The 16,112-nt window shown below is 41.8% G+C and overlaps 1 protein-coding gene across 1 annotated transcript in view; it reads right to left on the bottom strand.

Annotated features, from left to right (window-relative positions):
• The window catches only part of SRP68 (signal recognition particle 68), a 52,205-nt gene extending 38,196 nt beyond the window's left edge, over positions 1–14,009 (bottom strand). The window contains exons 1-3 of the mRNA XM_036755295.1: positions 13,816–14,009; positions 5,864–5,930; positions 4,049–4,162 (exon numbers count right to left, since the gene is read on the bottom strand). Coding sequence (XP_036611190.1) covers positions 4,049–4,162; positions 5,864–5,930; positions 13,816–13,993 — 359 coding nt within the window. The 5' untranslated portion in view covers positions 13,994–14,009. The remainder of the gene's footprint in view (positions 1–4,048; positions 4,163–5,863; positions 5,931–13,815) is intronic.
• Positions 14,010–16,112: the final 2,103 nt, after the last annotated feature.

Raw genomic sequence — 16,112 nt, 5'->3', positions numbered from 1 at the left:
TTGAGCAACTGTGTTGGTCCGGATTTTAGAGAGAGTCATCCGAATAAATACTGAAGTCCTTAAGGATGATAGCAAGGGACAGAATAGAGAGGACTAAGCCAGGTACTAAATTCATTCAGAAAGCTGGGAGAATACTCTAGAGATCAGTAGTTGATAACAATAAGGTGGTAGAGACGGATTTCTTTCAGAGAAGAAAGGTTATTGAAGGATGATGGTGTGGAAGTGACAGTGAGGAGCAAGAAGCAGGTTGATCCCCTCCTTCTGAGTCTGAGGGAGTAGATGAAGATATCTTCAATTGAGTAGGTCCTAAAGCATTTGGCCTTGGGAAAAAAACCAGGTTTTAATTGAAATAAGGAGGTAAAGGGCACTGACTTATGATAAGTTCAAGAATAAAGGGGAACTTGCTGAGGATAGAGGAAGAGTTCCCACATTCTAAGGGCTGATCAGAAAAGGGACATAGGTTTGTTGTTGAGTCATTTTTCAATTGCGACCAACTCTCTGTGACCTCACTTGGAGTTTTCTTGGCAGAGATACTGGAGTGGTTTTCCATTCCTTCTCCAGCTCATTTTGAAGATGAGGAAACTGAAGCAAACAGGCTGAAGTGAATTGCCCAGGGTCACACAGCTAATAAGTGTCTGAGGCCAGATTTGAACTCAAGTGTTCCTGACTCTAGGCTAGGCACTCTATCCACTTCACCACCTAGCTGGCAGAGCAATATGGCACGCAGTTTGCATCTATGGCAATGAGAATAGATAAGATGGGGAAACAATATGTTCAAAAATCAACCAATCGACAGCTATTTACTAAGTGCTGTTTCTGCACCAAGCACTGCGTTAGGTGCTGGGGATATAACATCAAGAATGAAATAATTTCTATTCCCATACACATGGCATAAACAAAACACATGTACACATACACATACGTAATATGAGTGTACATGTACTATGTATAGTGAATAAATATAAATATACACAAAGTAGTTAAACAGGGTAACTGGGGAAGGAAGGCAATAGCAGCTGGGGAGATCAGGAAAGGTTTTATGCAGAAGACGGTGAGCTCCTTCTTAAAGGAAGAGAGCCACTCTATGAGGCAGAAGTAAGAGGGCCAAGTTCCAGGCATGTTGGACAGCCAAGCAAAAGGCATAGAGATAGGACACGGAGTGTCATGTATGAGAAAGAGAGAGGCCAGTTAGGCTAGATCACAGAATACTGGAGGGGAAATCAAGACAGGTTTGGGCCAGGTTGTAAAGGGCTCTGAAAGCTAAAATGAGTTTATATATATCTGAGCAACTTGGAAGCTACTGGAGTTGCCTAGTCAGATATAGACTGGAGGAAAATTATTTTGGCAGCAATGTATAGAGGTAGATTGGAATGGGGAAAGACCTGAGGCAGGGAAACAACTAGGAGACTATCGCAATAATCTAATCAGGAGGTGAAGAGGGCCTAAACTGATAGTTGTGTTGTAGAGAAGAGGGAGATGCAAGAGATGTTATAGAGACAGAAACAGCAAAATGTGGCAAGTGATTTGACATGAGGAAGACTGAAGAGTGCAAGAGAATGTCAAGTTCATGAATCGGGGAGATTGGAAAGATGTTAGTACCTTTGACAGAAACATGGAAGTTTAGAAAAAGGGAAGGTCTAGCGGAAAGAAAGATAATGAATGCAGACATGTTTAGACATGTTGAGTTTAAGATGTCTCTAACATATCAAGTCTGAAATGTTACAAGGCAGCTGGGGATGTGGGACTGAAGCTCTGGGGATAGACTGGGGCTACAACATATAGAGCTGTGGAGTCACCGAATAGCAATGATAACTAAACATGAGAGCTAATGAGGCTAACAAAAGAAAGCATAGAGTGAGAAGAGAACCCAGGACAGAATCTTGGAAAACACCCAAAATTAGGGGGAATGATACAGATGAGCCAGCAAAGAAAACTGAAGAGAGATGAGACAGGTAGGGACTAGTGTCATAAAAACCCAGAGAGAAAATAGCATCCAAGAACAAAGAGTGGACGGGAGTGTCAAATGCAACAGGTAGGTCAAGAAAGAGAGAGACTGAGAAAAGACCATCAGATTTGGCATTTTAAGAGATTATTGGTAAATCTGGATGGAGCAGTTTCACTTGAGTGACAAGGTTGGAAGCCAGACTGCAAAGGGTTTTAAGGAGTGAAAGGAGGGTAAGTATACTTGGGAGTGTATGTAGACAGTTAAAAAAAAAATTTGATTAAGAAAGGGAGAAGAGATGAAAGATGTTAGCTTGAGGGGATGGTAGGGTATAGTGAAGGGTTTTTAAGGATATGTGAGGCTTGGGCATCTTTAAAGGTAGCAGCGAAGGAACCGGTAAACAGGAAGAGACTGAAGATTTGAAAGAGAGGATGAGTTAAGCTGTAATCTGCTGGAAAAGATAGGAGGAGATGGGATTTAGTGTACATGTATGGAGGCTGGCCTTGTCAAGGAGGAAGACTACCTCTCTGTCAAAGAGGAGGAGAGAACAGGCAACGATGTCAAGGGGTTTAGCACACTGGAACAGCCTCAGTTTTCTCAGTAAAATAAGAGGCAAGGTCCTCAGCTGGGGGATGAGGGAGAGACATGGGAGGGTAGAAAAAGTTTGGAACAGCTTCTTTGGGGAATGAGATAGGGAATCAATTAGGGAGGAATAAAAAGCACTGCCCTGTTGTACTGAAGGCCCAGTTGAGGCTGAATAACATGAATTTGTAGTGTCAGCATGGTTGTGAAGACTTCTATTACCTGCATTCAGTGATATATCGATAGTAAGAGGAACTTAAAAGCATTCACTGCCCCAGAGTTCTGAAAAGGAACTTCAGCTTTGTGTCTTCTCTGTCACCAAGTGCTATCAATTCTTCCTTAATATTTGCATCTGTTTCTCCCTCTACATTCCTCTCCACCACTGCCCAAATCCAGGCTCTTGTCACTTCATACCTCAAATTCAGAAGACGCCTCCTGGCCAGCCTTTCTGACTTGCTCACTCATCTTTCTCTGCCAAATTAATCTTCCTTAAAACACCTCTAATCATCATGTGATATCATTGTGCAGTAAGAAAAATATGAGGATTTCAGAGAGACATGGGAAGATTTGTGCAAAATAAACAGAACCAGAAGAACATTATGCATAATAACAAAGAGGACTAAAAGGAAGCTGAACTCTTGCATAAATAAATTAGGCCCCAGAGAATAGAGGGGCCTAATGTCAGACAGTCACTACAGGGGTTGTTTTTGTTTAAATGTTTTTCTTTGTTACAAGAGAGTGTTTGATTCCTAGAGGTAGGAGTTGTATATACAGAAGTAACTGATACGAAAACAAAAGACCTCAAAAAAATTTTAAAATAAAGCCTAAAAAAATCTTTTAAATAAAAGAGTTTATAATGGTATCCTATTTTCAAGTGTATCAAGTAAACCTTCAAAGTCTTCCAGTTTATTATCCTATTTATTCAACATTTTCCACTACTCCTCAACACTCCCTTTCAAGGTGAGTTTCCTCATAGTGCATTCCTATATAGGATCTTTAAATCTTCTTCCATAACTTTGCTCATGCTGTTACCCTGTTCGAGAATAGCCTCTCCCTTATCTTAATTTCCAGCCATCAGTCCACATCAACCTTAAGTACTATCTCTTTCATAAAACCTTCTTTGGCTAGTACAACCCACATTTCACTTCCTTTTTTTGAATTCCTATAGTACTTACAGCCAGTAATATTCAACCTAGCACTACATTACTTAATGTTTTGTTCTCTATTTCATGTGGTTTAATGCCGCCTCTGCACCTGGAATGTAGGTTGTCCAAGTGCAAAGACTTCTAGCATAGTACTGCCGACTTATGGAAGTTCAAAAACTACTAACATACATAACTTTTTCTAAATAAATCAGAAAAATTTGAACTTATTTTGTCCTTGAATAAATAGCTATGCTTTGACCTCTTATTAGAATCTTAACTAATAAAGGATTAGGTTCCCAAAGCCTGACAAATACTAACCATCCACTACATCAATTCTAAATATTTAGAAAGCAGTAATGAATCCCAGAACACTTAATACCTGTTGTCAGACAGAAGCTCTTCAGTTACTTTTTTTCCTGTGAATTTGTGTCTATTCCCCATCTTAAAATTGAGTGTTTTTCGGAGCCGTCTTTGCCTACGGGAACAATAGCCCCTACGAGGAAACACAAAGAATCAATCACAGTCAAACAAAACGACAGCACAATTTCTGTTCACTTTTATAGCAATAACAGTACTCTCACATGGTCAGGGAATGGGGCTAAACCATTTAATTTGAGATCATTACTATACTTACTATATATCAACCAAAGCTAATGCAATATTTATTCAATTATACAAGGCACTTAGTTCCATGTTGTATGACATACTGCCCTACAACATCAGTCCCTGCCCTCAAAGATCTTTCATGTAACAGAGGAAACAAAGCACAGACAAATAACAACATAAGGCAACTTATAAATACCAAACAATTTTAAGCACTCAGAGGAAATGTTTAATTATAATTTACCTTTTTAACATAACAGCTTGCATTTATATACTGCTTTACAGTGCGCAAGGCACTTCACATACATTATCTCATTTTATCTTGACAACAACCCTGTGATGTAGGTGCTATTAATACCTATTTTACAGATGATGAAACTGAGGCTCAAAGATGTTAACTGATTTGCCCAGAGTTACATGGCTAAGTAAATATTTGAGGCATGATTTTAACCCAGGTTTTCCTGACTTCAAGAAGAACACTCTATCCACTCTGCCACACTGCCTCGAAAATACGAAATCTTGCCAGTTAATAAGAGATATCTAGTTGACATAATGCAATAAGACAAATTTTAATGTAATGTTTGTTTCCAAAATAAAAATGAAACTGACAACTGCACAAACATATCTAATATACCACCACTATAAAATGCAGATCCAGCCTTAAAGCATGCACCCACGTCTGTTCATGAGCCCACAAATGGGTCCTGACTTTGAAGAATGTATTATGTAAACAAGTCAGCATTCAACTAAAAATATCCCATTAGTCCTTAATAATCAGCAAGTATTGTCAGTGTAAAAGGAAAGGATCATAGTTCAATTATGAATTTTTGTTCGTTCCTCTTCTCTTACCAAAACTGAAAGCCCATAATTTTTATGTATGCTCAGCGCATTTAATACAAGGAGTCCCCAAATCTTGATTAAGCTTAAAACTGCACTAAGGCTTTTGGAACACCTTGTATTTGCTAATCAAATTGATTGATATTTATGATTCCAAGCTATCATACTGTCTTACACCATATGAACTTGTTATGTAGAATTTTATTATTTACATTTCTGATTTATTTTCCAACAAAGGACGACAGTCAAGTTTTGCTACAAATGATCCCTAACATTCGCCCTCATGTACAATATTCTAAATACCCCAAAGCCCTACATTTTACTAAAGATAACTTGAGGTTATAATCCTGTCAACTCAGCAACTGGAGCCAGTGCAGTGTGGTAGACGGAGTACTTAATTTAGGCATTAGAGACCTGTAATTGAATCTGGACAGCAATAGAAATAGTGTATAAGAAGCTAAGCTCTGAGCCTCTCTTTTGTCACCTGTAAAAAGGGGCTAATAATACTCATATTACCTCACTAACCATGAAAAACTATATAAATGTTTTAATTTTAGGAAATATCCTTATAAATGAATGTAATTCCATCAGATTGAATAGGTAAGCCTCTTTTTACAAGATTTAGGTATAGGGGCTAATTTTCAAAATTAACTGTTGTTGGAGGTTCAATATACATTTTGAAAATTAAATGTAGGCATATCAAAGTGATACACATTTTCTATCAACATAATTACATCCATAATTACATACTAACCTGTATCTCTGAAAATCTCCATGCCGTAAACCATGTTGCTGTTGGGATTCCTTAATAATTTGAAGGACTGGAGCTAAGATTAAGGAAAAGCTTACAAACAATCTGTCCCCGTTATTCTAAATCCATTTATAAAAATCATTTTGATATGTCATTTTTTGAGACATAGAAAAGAACAGAAAAAGCAAAGAAAGGGAAAAGTGTAACGTCCCACATTTAGGTTCAAAAAATTAACCCAACAAGTATAAGATGGGAGAAGTGTGCCTAAATGTCAATTTTTTATATGAAAAAGAACTAGAGATTTTAGTTGTCTGCAAGCTAAACAGGAGTTAACAACGAGCTACTAAAAAAGCTTATAAGACCTCAGGCTTCAAACTAGAAATATAATATCCAGAACAAGAGAGAAAATAATCCCACTGGTACTCTGTGTTAGTCAGACTACCCCTAAAAGTCCTAGTACTTAGTCTAGTACCTAGTCTAGTACCTAGACTAGCACATTTTAAGAGGGATATTAACAAAGACAAGAAGCAGCCTGGTGCAATGCCGGTGAAAGTCCTATCCCTGACACATAATAGTCACATGACCATGGACAAGGCACATTATTTTGCTCTGCTCCAGACACATCTGAGTTGCTGCTCTACATAGATGAAAGGAGTTTCAAAAGTAGGTGTTCCCAAACTGATGAAATCCCAACACTAAAAAACTGACAATGAATCTCAGGTCTCAAAACTATGTCACAGGAGCTAAAGGTGAGAGAACTGGAGATGTTTAAACTGAAAGAATAGCTTAAAGGGAAGATGTGATAGCTTTCTTTAAATACCTGAAGGGCAGTCATATAAAAGAGGGATTGGACATTCTATGCGGTTCTAGAAAAACAAGGACTTCACGTCAATGGAAGTAGGATGGCCTGGATTTGTAGTCAAAGAATATGACTCTCATTATGTCATTTTTTACTCCAACAAGACAGTGGTGGAAGGCATCTGGGTGATAAAGGGGTTAATAGGAAACTCTTGTCAAATGGCCTCAAATTTTTTCAGTAAAATATAAAACAAAGTTCTCAGCTGAGAGGATAGGAAGAGGATGTTTAAGGAGGAATGAAAAGATTTGGAAGAGCCGCTAAGGTGGGGGGGATAGTGACTTAACTAAGGATGTGTGAGAGGAATGCCTTGAAGTAGTGAGGTTATATAAAATAATCTGTAAAGATAAATCAGCAGTTTCATAGTTTTCTCTAGCTTCATTCAGCAGCAGTATTGGAGCAAAGGCTGCTGATAGCGGGAGTAATCCAGAGTGATCTGAGGCTGAGGTTTAGCAGGGCAAGATCAACAATACAGTAAGAGATCAAGGTACTCAACAGAACTGGACAGTGTAGACTTGAATTAGTTCACCAAGAGGTCAAGATGGGGAAGGGAGGAGGAGTGTAGCTAGTACAGAGGTGATGGTCTGAGAAAGAATTGAGAGGTCCAGGGACTGGGAGCCACAGTGTGGATGAAGAACAGGGCTTAGGGTTGCAAGGCACAAGGAGAAGTGGCACGACAATCAACTGTAATCAGATAAGGGAATTCCAGAATTCAAGAGAATAAAAGTGGTACATTTATGATCAAGGGTATGACCATCTGTATGTGTGGCTGAAGCAGAGTGGAGAAGCAGGTCTTGTGAATTAAATTTAGGAATTGTAAGATCTGGGTGTTTGAGGAAGTATCAATATGTATGGTGAAGTCCCCCCAGTAAGAGGGCAGAAGTTGAGAATAAAGACTGTGAGCCTGAACTCACTGAGGAAAGAAGGGAAATGTCTTGGAGACAACAGCCACCAGAACTGTGATTGAGTGGTAGATATGGTATATGAATACATCCTTTACATCTCAAAGGAGTGGGGATTAAAGAATGATGGTGGTAGAGGAAGAACCTAGAAGTGGCAATGGGGGGCAAGAAGTATCCCAACTCCTCCATCTGAACCAATAAGTGGGGGAATAAGTCAAAGGACAGCCAGTGCAAGAAAGTGAAGCTAGAAGAGACCATGTCATCAGGAGGGAGGCAGGTCTCAGTAAGAGCAAAAAGATGGAAGGAATTGGGAAAGGAAAAGATGTAAAATGAAAATGTTACCTATGGCATTCCAGAGACCACAGTAGGAAGGGGTGGGTAGTTTTTGAGTGAAACATTGCAGGGAAGGGGGAAGTAAGGGTGGGGGTGAGGGAAATAGGAATAGAGGACTGTCAATGGAAGACAGAGAACAGGGTTTTGAATGACAGTTTCTTTCCTGAATCCTCGTTCCACATCAACTAGCATCCACATCAACTTTTCCAACAGGCTGTTCCACAGGCATCTCAAACTCACTAAAACAGAATTCATTATCTTTTCCCCCAAACCTACCTTTCCTCCTAATTACCCTACTTCTATTAAGTACACCGTCCTTAGTCACCCAAGCTTATAATCTGATACTCTCAACTTTTTCCATTCCCTTAGCCTTCATTTACATTTGCCATGTCTTATAAATCCTACACCCACAGTATAATTTTTGCCCATTCTCTTCTATTTATAGTCAGTGCCACCCTAGTTCAGCCCTCATCACCTCTCATCTATCCTACAATAGCTTAATTAGATTCTCTACCTATGTCCCCTCTCTAATACTCCACATAGCTACCAAAATGATTTTCCTAAACCACTGTCCTGACCATGTTACCCTCTCTCCTTCCCACCCCCGAGAAACTCCAGTGACTCCCTATTTCCACTAGGATAATATACAAACTCCTCTGACTGGCTTCTAAAGCCTTCCACGGTCTGGCTCCAAACATCTTTCCTATGCTGATTTCATGTTACCATCCTTTACAGATTCTACATTCCAGCCAAACTGCTCTTTTTGCTGCTCCCTAATAGGATAGTCCATATCTCATCTGCAGAACTTTACAGGAGCTATCCCCAATGCATTCCCTTCTTACAGCTACCTCTTAGAGTCCCTTGCTTTCTTCAAAGCTCACAAAGTTTCTTGAAGGCAAAGACTATTGTTTTCATCTGCATCTCCCCACGTCTAGCATAATGCCAGACACAGAGTAGGTGCTCAAATACAGCTGGTTGAACCAATTCCCCATTCTTGACATGCCCTCTCCTTTTCTATGTTTTTTGTCACATTGCCACTTCCATACTGATAAAGGCCTTTCAAACCTTACCACTCCATCTAGATCCGAAGTCCCTTCCTTCAAGGCACAATTTAGGTACCCATATCCTCTAATGAGGCCTTAACCAGACAGCACTCCCTATCGTTCCCCCATCCCAGCAGAATGGGATTGTCTTTTTTACCTCGGATTTTTCATTTCACTTTGCTCAGATTCTCTTTTACGCTCTCAATCACCTCTGCACGAGTTAGCTGTACATGCTTCATTCCTTTTCCTACCTCCATTAGATTTTAGGCTCCTTGCAGGCAGTCCTAGTCATATTTAGTTTTGTAACCCTAGCACAGTACTTTGCACGTGGTACATGTTTAATAGATGTTTGCTGAGTCCACTTTAATTAGAGCTGTTCAAAAACAGACTGGAGGTACCTCAGGAGATACCAAGCCTGATGTCACTGAAGGTCACAGGATCATAGATGTGGGGCTAGGAGGGACCTCAGCAGTCAAGCAGAGGCAAGTTGCTTGTCAAAGATCAAAAGGGATATTAAAAGCCACCTACTCTCATCCCTTTATTTTATAGATGAGGTTAAGTGACTTGACTAAAGTCACACAGGTAATTAAAGCCAGGATTTGAACCCAGGAAGATGGGAAGATTCATTTTCTGTAGGAGTCGGCCTAGATCAGACCTGAACAACCTGTGGCCCACCAAAGGAAGTTGGGCGGCCCTCAAAAAATGTAGAGGAAAACATCCTCTACATTTTTCATGGGCTGCTGGAAATCCTTTGCTGTGCCCTTGGGCCATAAGCCCACCAGTAGGTCGTGCAGGCCTCACCTAGATGATCTCTAAGGTCCTTTTCAACCCAAAGATTCTATAAAATAATGAATACAAGTGGACCAGCAGATTTTTATTTCTGTTAAAAAGTCCTACTATGAATTAACTTTATTCATTCTGTACATCGTCTTTAAATTTAATACTCAAGAGTAAACTGAAAGCTTTACTTCTTCAGCGCTCCTAAACCAACCACTGGAATGCTAATTTGTAACTTTTTTTTAAAAAGCTCCTTATTTTACACAAAGAATCACTTTGCAAAACAGCTTAAATATGCACACCAAAGAACTGGATTACTTTTAAGAAGACCCTGAACAAAACCCAAACATATCCAACCTTCCACTTAGACCTAGTGATGTATGCATTGGGATTACAGAATCAAAGATTTAGAACTGAAAGGGACCAACTTCATTTCATCCATCCTAGTCTCAAAGAGCAGGTCTAAAGATGTGGAAAAAAAATCAGACTGGTCAGATGCCTAAGAGCTCAGGGAAACGATCCATTCTTTCCAAGCCATCTCCCCTGCACTAGCAACTCTCTCCTCTTCTCCCCTTGAACCCCTGGTGAATCAATTTAACTCTACACTGTCTTCCTCTCTTAAATCCCCAGTCTTCTTATCATATAGTCAATTATGCCCAGTCAAACCTCAGCCTTGGATCACTCCCACCATTCCTCACCTTTGTTCCTACATGTGCTGGAGGTGGAGAAAATCATGCAATCATTCTAAGTCCACAAACTTATGTTACCCAACCTCAACTGGCCCCTCACTGCTACTAGGCAATTCTACTATACCTCCTTTATAAACTCAATATCCCACTCTCCACAAAGGCTCTTCCAAACCTCTTTATTCCTCCTCAAACCTTCCCACCCCCAACCCTAGCCCCTCAGCTGAAAATGCTGCCTCATATTTTACAGTAAAATTGAGGCCAATCTCCATGAACTCCCTCTTCCTCATCTCCTATCATTCAAATGTCTTCTGCCACTATCTCCTCCTTTACCCCTGTTTCACATGAAGTGGGTTTACTTCTTACAAAGGCTAATCCATCTAGCTGTTCAAGAGATCTAATTCCATCCCATCTCCACCAGCAGCTCTTTCACTTATTTTCAATCTCTCCCTCTCTACTAGCTCATTTCCCACTGCCTAAAAACATGCCTATGTCTCCCCATCCTGAAAAAACCCCTCACTTGATCCTTCATCTGATACCATTCTATATCTCTTCTGCCCTTTGTACCTAAACTCCTTGAAAAAGCATCTACAATAGGTGGCTCCACTTTCTTTCCTCTCACTCTATTCTTAACTCCTTATAATTCAGCTCCCAATCTCATCATTCCACCAAATTCTTTCTCCAAAGTTACTAATGACCTCTTGGTTGTCGAATCCAACAGCTTTTCTAAATCCTCATTCTCTTTGACCTCTCTGCAGCTTTTGACACTGTGGATCACTCTCTCCTGGTTGTCCTACCTATTCCTTCTCTATCTCCTTTGCTGAATCCTTCTCCAGATCATGCCCCCTAACTGGAAGGGCTAGAACCTCAGGGTTCTATCTTGGGCCCACTTTTCTTCTCTCTATATTTAACTTCACTTGGTGATCTCATCATCTCTTGTGGATTTAATTACTATCTCTATGCTGATGATTCTCAAATCTACCTTTCCTGCCCCATTCTCTCATCTGAACTCCATTCTTCCATCTCCAACTGCTTTCCAGACTTCTTGAACTGGACGTCCAGAAGTCATCTTAAGTTCTCTATACCCCAAACAGAACTCATTATCTTTCCCCCAAACCCTCTGTACCCCCACCCCCATTTTTCATATCACTGTAGAGGGCAACAGCGTCCTCTCAGTTCTTTGGTTTTGCAACCTAGGAGTCATCCTGGATTCCTTATTCTCTCTCACACCTATCTCCAAGCTGTGGCCAAGGTTTGTCAATTTCACCTTTGTAACACCTCTAGAATATGTCCCCTTCTCTCCTCTGACTGCCACCACTCTAGTACAAGCCTTCATCACCTCGTATCTGGTTTACTGCAATAGCCTACTGGTGCTTAAGCCTGCTTCAAGTCTGTCCCCATTCCAATCCATACTCCATTCAGCCACTAAAGTGATTTTCCTAAAGCCCAGGTCTGACCATGTCATTCCCCTACTTAATAAATTCCAGTGGCTTCCTATTGCCTCCAGAAGCAAATACAAAATGCTGTTCGGCATTCAAAGCCCTCCATAACTTAGCCCCCTCCTACCTTTCCCTTCTTCTTACACCTTATTCCCAGACACTCTAATGACATTGGCCTCCTGGATGTTCCATGAACAAGAAACTCATCTCTCAGCTCTGGGCATTTTCTCCGGATGTCCCACATACCTGGAATGTTCCCCATCCTCTGCTCCTCACTACTGACCTCCCTGGCTTCCTATAAGTCCCAACTAAAATTCATCTTCTAAAGGAAGCCTTGCCCAACCCCCCTAAATTTCAGGGTCTTCTGCTATTTATTTTCTATTTGTTTTATATATAGCTTCCTTTGTCCATTCGTTTGTATGATGTTTCCTCAGTTATATGGTAAGCTCCTTGAGGGCAGGGACTGTCTTTTGCCTCTTTTTTATATCCCCAGCACTTAGCCCAGTGCCTGATACATAGTAGGCACTTAATAAATATTGATTAATTGATCTATTAGACTATTATCCAAAACATAGGTGCCAGTATGTTAAAATATCCAGTTTTGTCTGCTGCTATTATTCTGAAGGTGGACCCAGATACCCAATTTCTTTAAGGTGATCTTTAAGTTACAATGATTTGTCCTCTATCTTCCATTTACATTTCTTACTCAACTGGGAAGCTGACTTTCCTCAGATTTGAAGTTGCACTAGACTTAACTAATAACATTACAGATACTACAACATCCAAATTTTCCCTCTTTAAAAAGATCTCTCTCAATAATCGTTTATAAGTAAAAATTTCCAAACATTTAAGTTTATACATTGACCTTGCCAACTTTTTCCTAGTCTCATTTATTTCATATTTTTCAAGAATTTCCCTCAATCCCTACAAACCCCAGTAAAGATTATGGACAAACGAACACTCTTAAGTGCAATCTTAAATATTAAAAAGAAAACAAAAACAAGATGCTCATCTCACCCAGAAGATTTAATTGCCTTCAAATCCGATTAATTTGAAGTTCCTAATACTACCTACACGTATCTTTCACTTAATTTAAATATACAGAAGAAGACAAGGCCTGAGTTACTATCAGTGGTACTATACGGCAAGGAGAGAGACTACATATGCCTTTACACCATATGTCAACTTTCAGTTATCACACTGGATATGATCGAGAAATCGTTACTCTTTCAAACAGTTTCTAAAAGACTACAAACTAGTATCATACACCAATTCAAACCTAACACTTTAAAGAAAAGCAGAAAATGTCTGTTTTTTTTTTTACCAAGCACATCTGTGCTCTCCCCCCTCCCCACCAACATACATAAAACATTCCTTTAGAAGGCTTTAAAAACTGCTTGGGAGGTTGTCTACAGCGAGCTACTACCACACCCTGGAGAGTACCAACATCTGCCTCAATTTCGGGGGAGGGGGAACCAAACCAACAAAGTCTCATCGTCCGAACCGTTTTCTAAGGACAAGGCTCACTGAACCAGCGACTAGGTGGGCAAAAGGCCTGCCTTGCTAGTCAATAACAAAGGGGCTGAAAGGGTGACATTCAAAAGCCATCGCGGTCGTCTCCTCGGTGGGAAGAGGAGAAGAAAAAGTATGCGCGCGGGCACAGCTCCCGTCCAGGGCGTGGGGGAGAAAAGCAGGCTTTTAGGGCGCCCCCCCCCAACCTATCTCCCCCTCCCACCCCCACGATCGCGGATCGAGACAGGAGAGCGACAAGCGGTCGCCAGAAAGGAAGGCCCAGGGTGGCGGGAGACGAAGACGGCCTCGGGCTCCCCTCGGCACCTCCTCCCCCGCCCCCCGGCCCGCTGGAGAGACACGTCGTCACTGCGGCCCGGGCCCGGCTAAGCCCACGCCGCCCAGGATACTCTCCAGGCCCAGGCTGTCCCCGAACCGTCGGTTCCCCTTCGAGCCGGCTGGAGGAAGCTCATTCTCCTTGTTGTCCTCCCCGCCGCCGCGTCCTCCGCTGCCGCTGCCGCCGCCGCCGCCACCACCTCCGCCACCACCTCCGCCGCCGCCACCCGGGACCTGCTTCTCCGCTGCCATCTAGCCGCTATGCCGCAAAGGAGGACGGGAAAGAGGAGGAGAGGAGGGAGAGTCGAATCCTCAGGGGCCGGCTGGCGCGGGGCTGACGGGATCGTGGCGGACCGGTAGGCGGCAGGCGCGGCGCAATACCGACAATGGACTGAAGCTATTGCCGCTGCTGCCGCCCCTACCCCCGCGCAGGCGCCGTGCGTTTGGAGCGTAGCCTGGAGAGCAGGGGCGGATACCTCCGCCAAGGCGTCTTATCGAGGCTAAGGGGCGGAGCGCTCTACGAGCTCACAACTTTCGGCCCACTTCCAAATTATACAAGCGCTAGCTTTTAGCAGTCGTTCGTTCATTCATTCATGTATTCATGCATTCATTCGTTCGTTTATTTATTAACTTTTTTGGCTTGTTTGTTCAGTCGTTTTTCAGCCGTGTCCCGAGGCTTCGTGATCCCATTTGGGGTTTTCTTGGCAAAGGTGCTGGAGTGGTTTGCCATTTTCTCCTCCAGTTCATTTTACAGATGAGGAAACTGAAGCAAACAGGCTTAAGTGACTTGCCCAGAAACTTGGTGTGGAGGACCACTCTCAGGCTTTCCCCTATGCCTGGAATTTCATCCATCTTTCATAGAAGGATGAAATGCGTCTAGATCTAGAGTAGAAAGAAAGTCTTTTACAGATGAGGAAACTGAGGCCCCTAAATGTTATGTGATTTGACCAAGGTCACGCTGGAAGTAAACATAAGAAGCAGCATTCACTCAAAATCCCCCTCTCCGCCTGTTGAATTCCTACCCCTTATTCAAAGCCGAATTCAAAGGCACCCCTTCTCCACAAAACCTTCCTGGGTACTGGTCAGTCAAAAAATCCCCTTATCCCTACAGAATTTTATTTTGCATGTCTCTATAAATTACCTTATCAAGTAACATTGTAGTTTATAGCTGTGTTAGCCTCTTCCCGTGTGAGCAGAGCTCCAAAAGTAAGAGAATAAGGCTTAGGTTTTATCTAAAGCTTCAATAACTTTGTATCTCCCCCAGAGCCCAGCACAAAGTTTAAGGGAGGATATCCCCCATGTGAGGCAAAGACTGAAAGGGTATATGAGGGGGCATTTAATGCCAAGCAAGGCTGCATGCCAGCAGCAATGCCAAAAGGTTCATGGGGAAAAACCACACCAATTCCCCGCCCCCCTTTTTTATTTTCACTCTCAGTCTCAGCTCTTTATTAACTCTTTCTCCAGGGCAAAAAGTATTCTAGCTGGTATACTCTGAAATAGGCTCATAAATTACCAAATTGTACAAACCGAACTCTTTCTCAGATGGGCTCCTTGCTTCTACCCCAGACTAGGAACTAAAGAAATTTCTCCTCCTGTGGACTGGTTTCCCTTCTCTCAGCTTCAAGCAACAAACTCATAGGTTTGTACTAGACACTATTAATGACCGTGTAATAATTTATTAGCAGCATCAATAGTACAGAGAATGAAGATTGTTGTTGTCTGTCCTTTGTTTTTGAAGAGAACTAATGACATCATGGATGATATCTTGACTTGCTTGTGAATCAAAGTAAGGCAAAGTTGCACAAAATTATCGGCGTTACTTTTTCTTCCAGAGTCATCGAAGTCCACTGGCAAGACAAAAGTCAAGATGAGTGTCGATGGCCCAGGATGCAGTGGATGACCTTGGCATCTTCAACTGACCAAGTATCTGACCAAACTCTGAGCTCTAAGCTCAGCCATCTTTGATGGAATCCTAATGAAGCTGCCCCCAGTCCCAATATTCTAACTTCCTTTTGGGCCTCACTGAACAGCAGGCACAGCCTGTTTTAACCACACAATCTGGCTTTAACCATAGATCAGGCCCCCAGACCCAATGTAGCCACTGCCCCTAGCTAACCACTGCCCTCAGATCCAATTCACATATTTGAACAGGTCCATTCTTATACTCAACCATGATCACATCATCCATTTAGCCCAAGACAGGACCACAGCATGTAACTATCCATCTTGACCAGACAGGACCACACAAGCTAGCCAATTGAAGGGCAGCATGACCAGGATGTTTGACCACCGAACCATAGAAGGGACCCCTCCTCCATTACCTAATCCCTTAACAAATTCCTCCTGCCTTTTTAATATTAATCATACTCCT

The sequence above is a fragment of the Trichosurus vulpecula genome, chromosome 4, assembly GCF_011100635.1.
Source record: "Trichosurus vulpecula isolate mTriVul1 chromosome 4, mTriVul1.pri, whole genome shotgun sequence".
Lineage (NCBI taxonomy): Eukaryota > Metazoa > Chordata > Mammalia > Diprotodontia > Phalangeridae > Trichosurus > Trichosurus vulpecula.
Note: the sequence above shows the minus strand (reverse complement) of the source record. Positions and strands in the feature narration are given on the sequence as shown.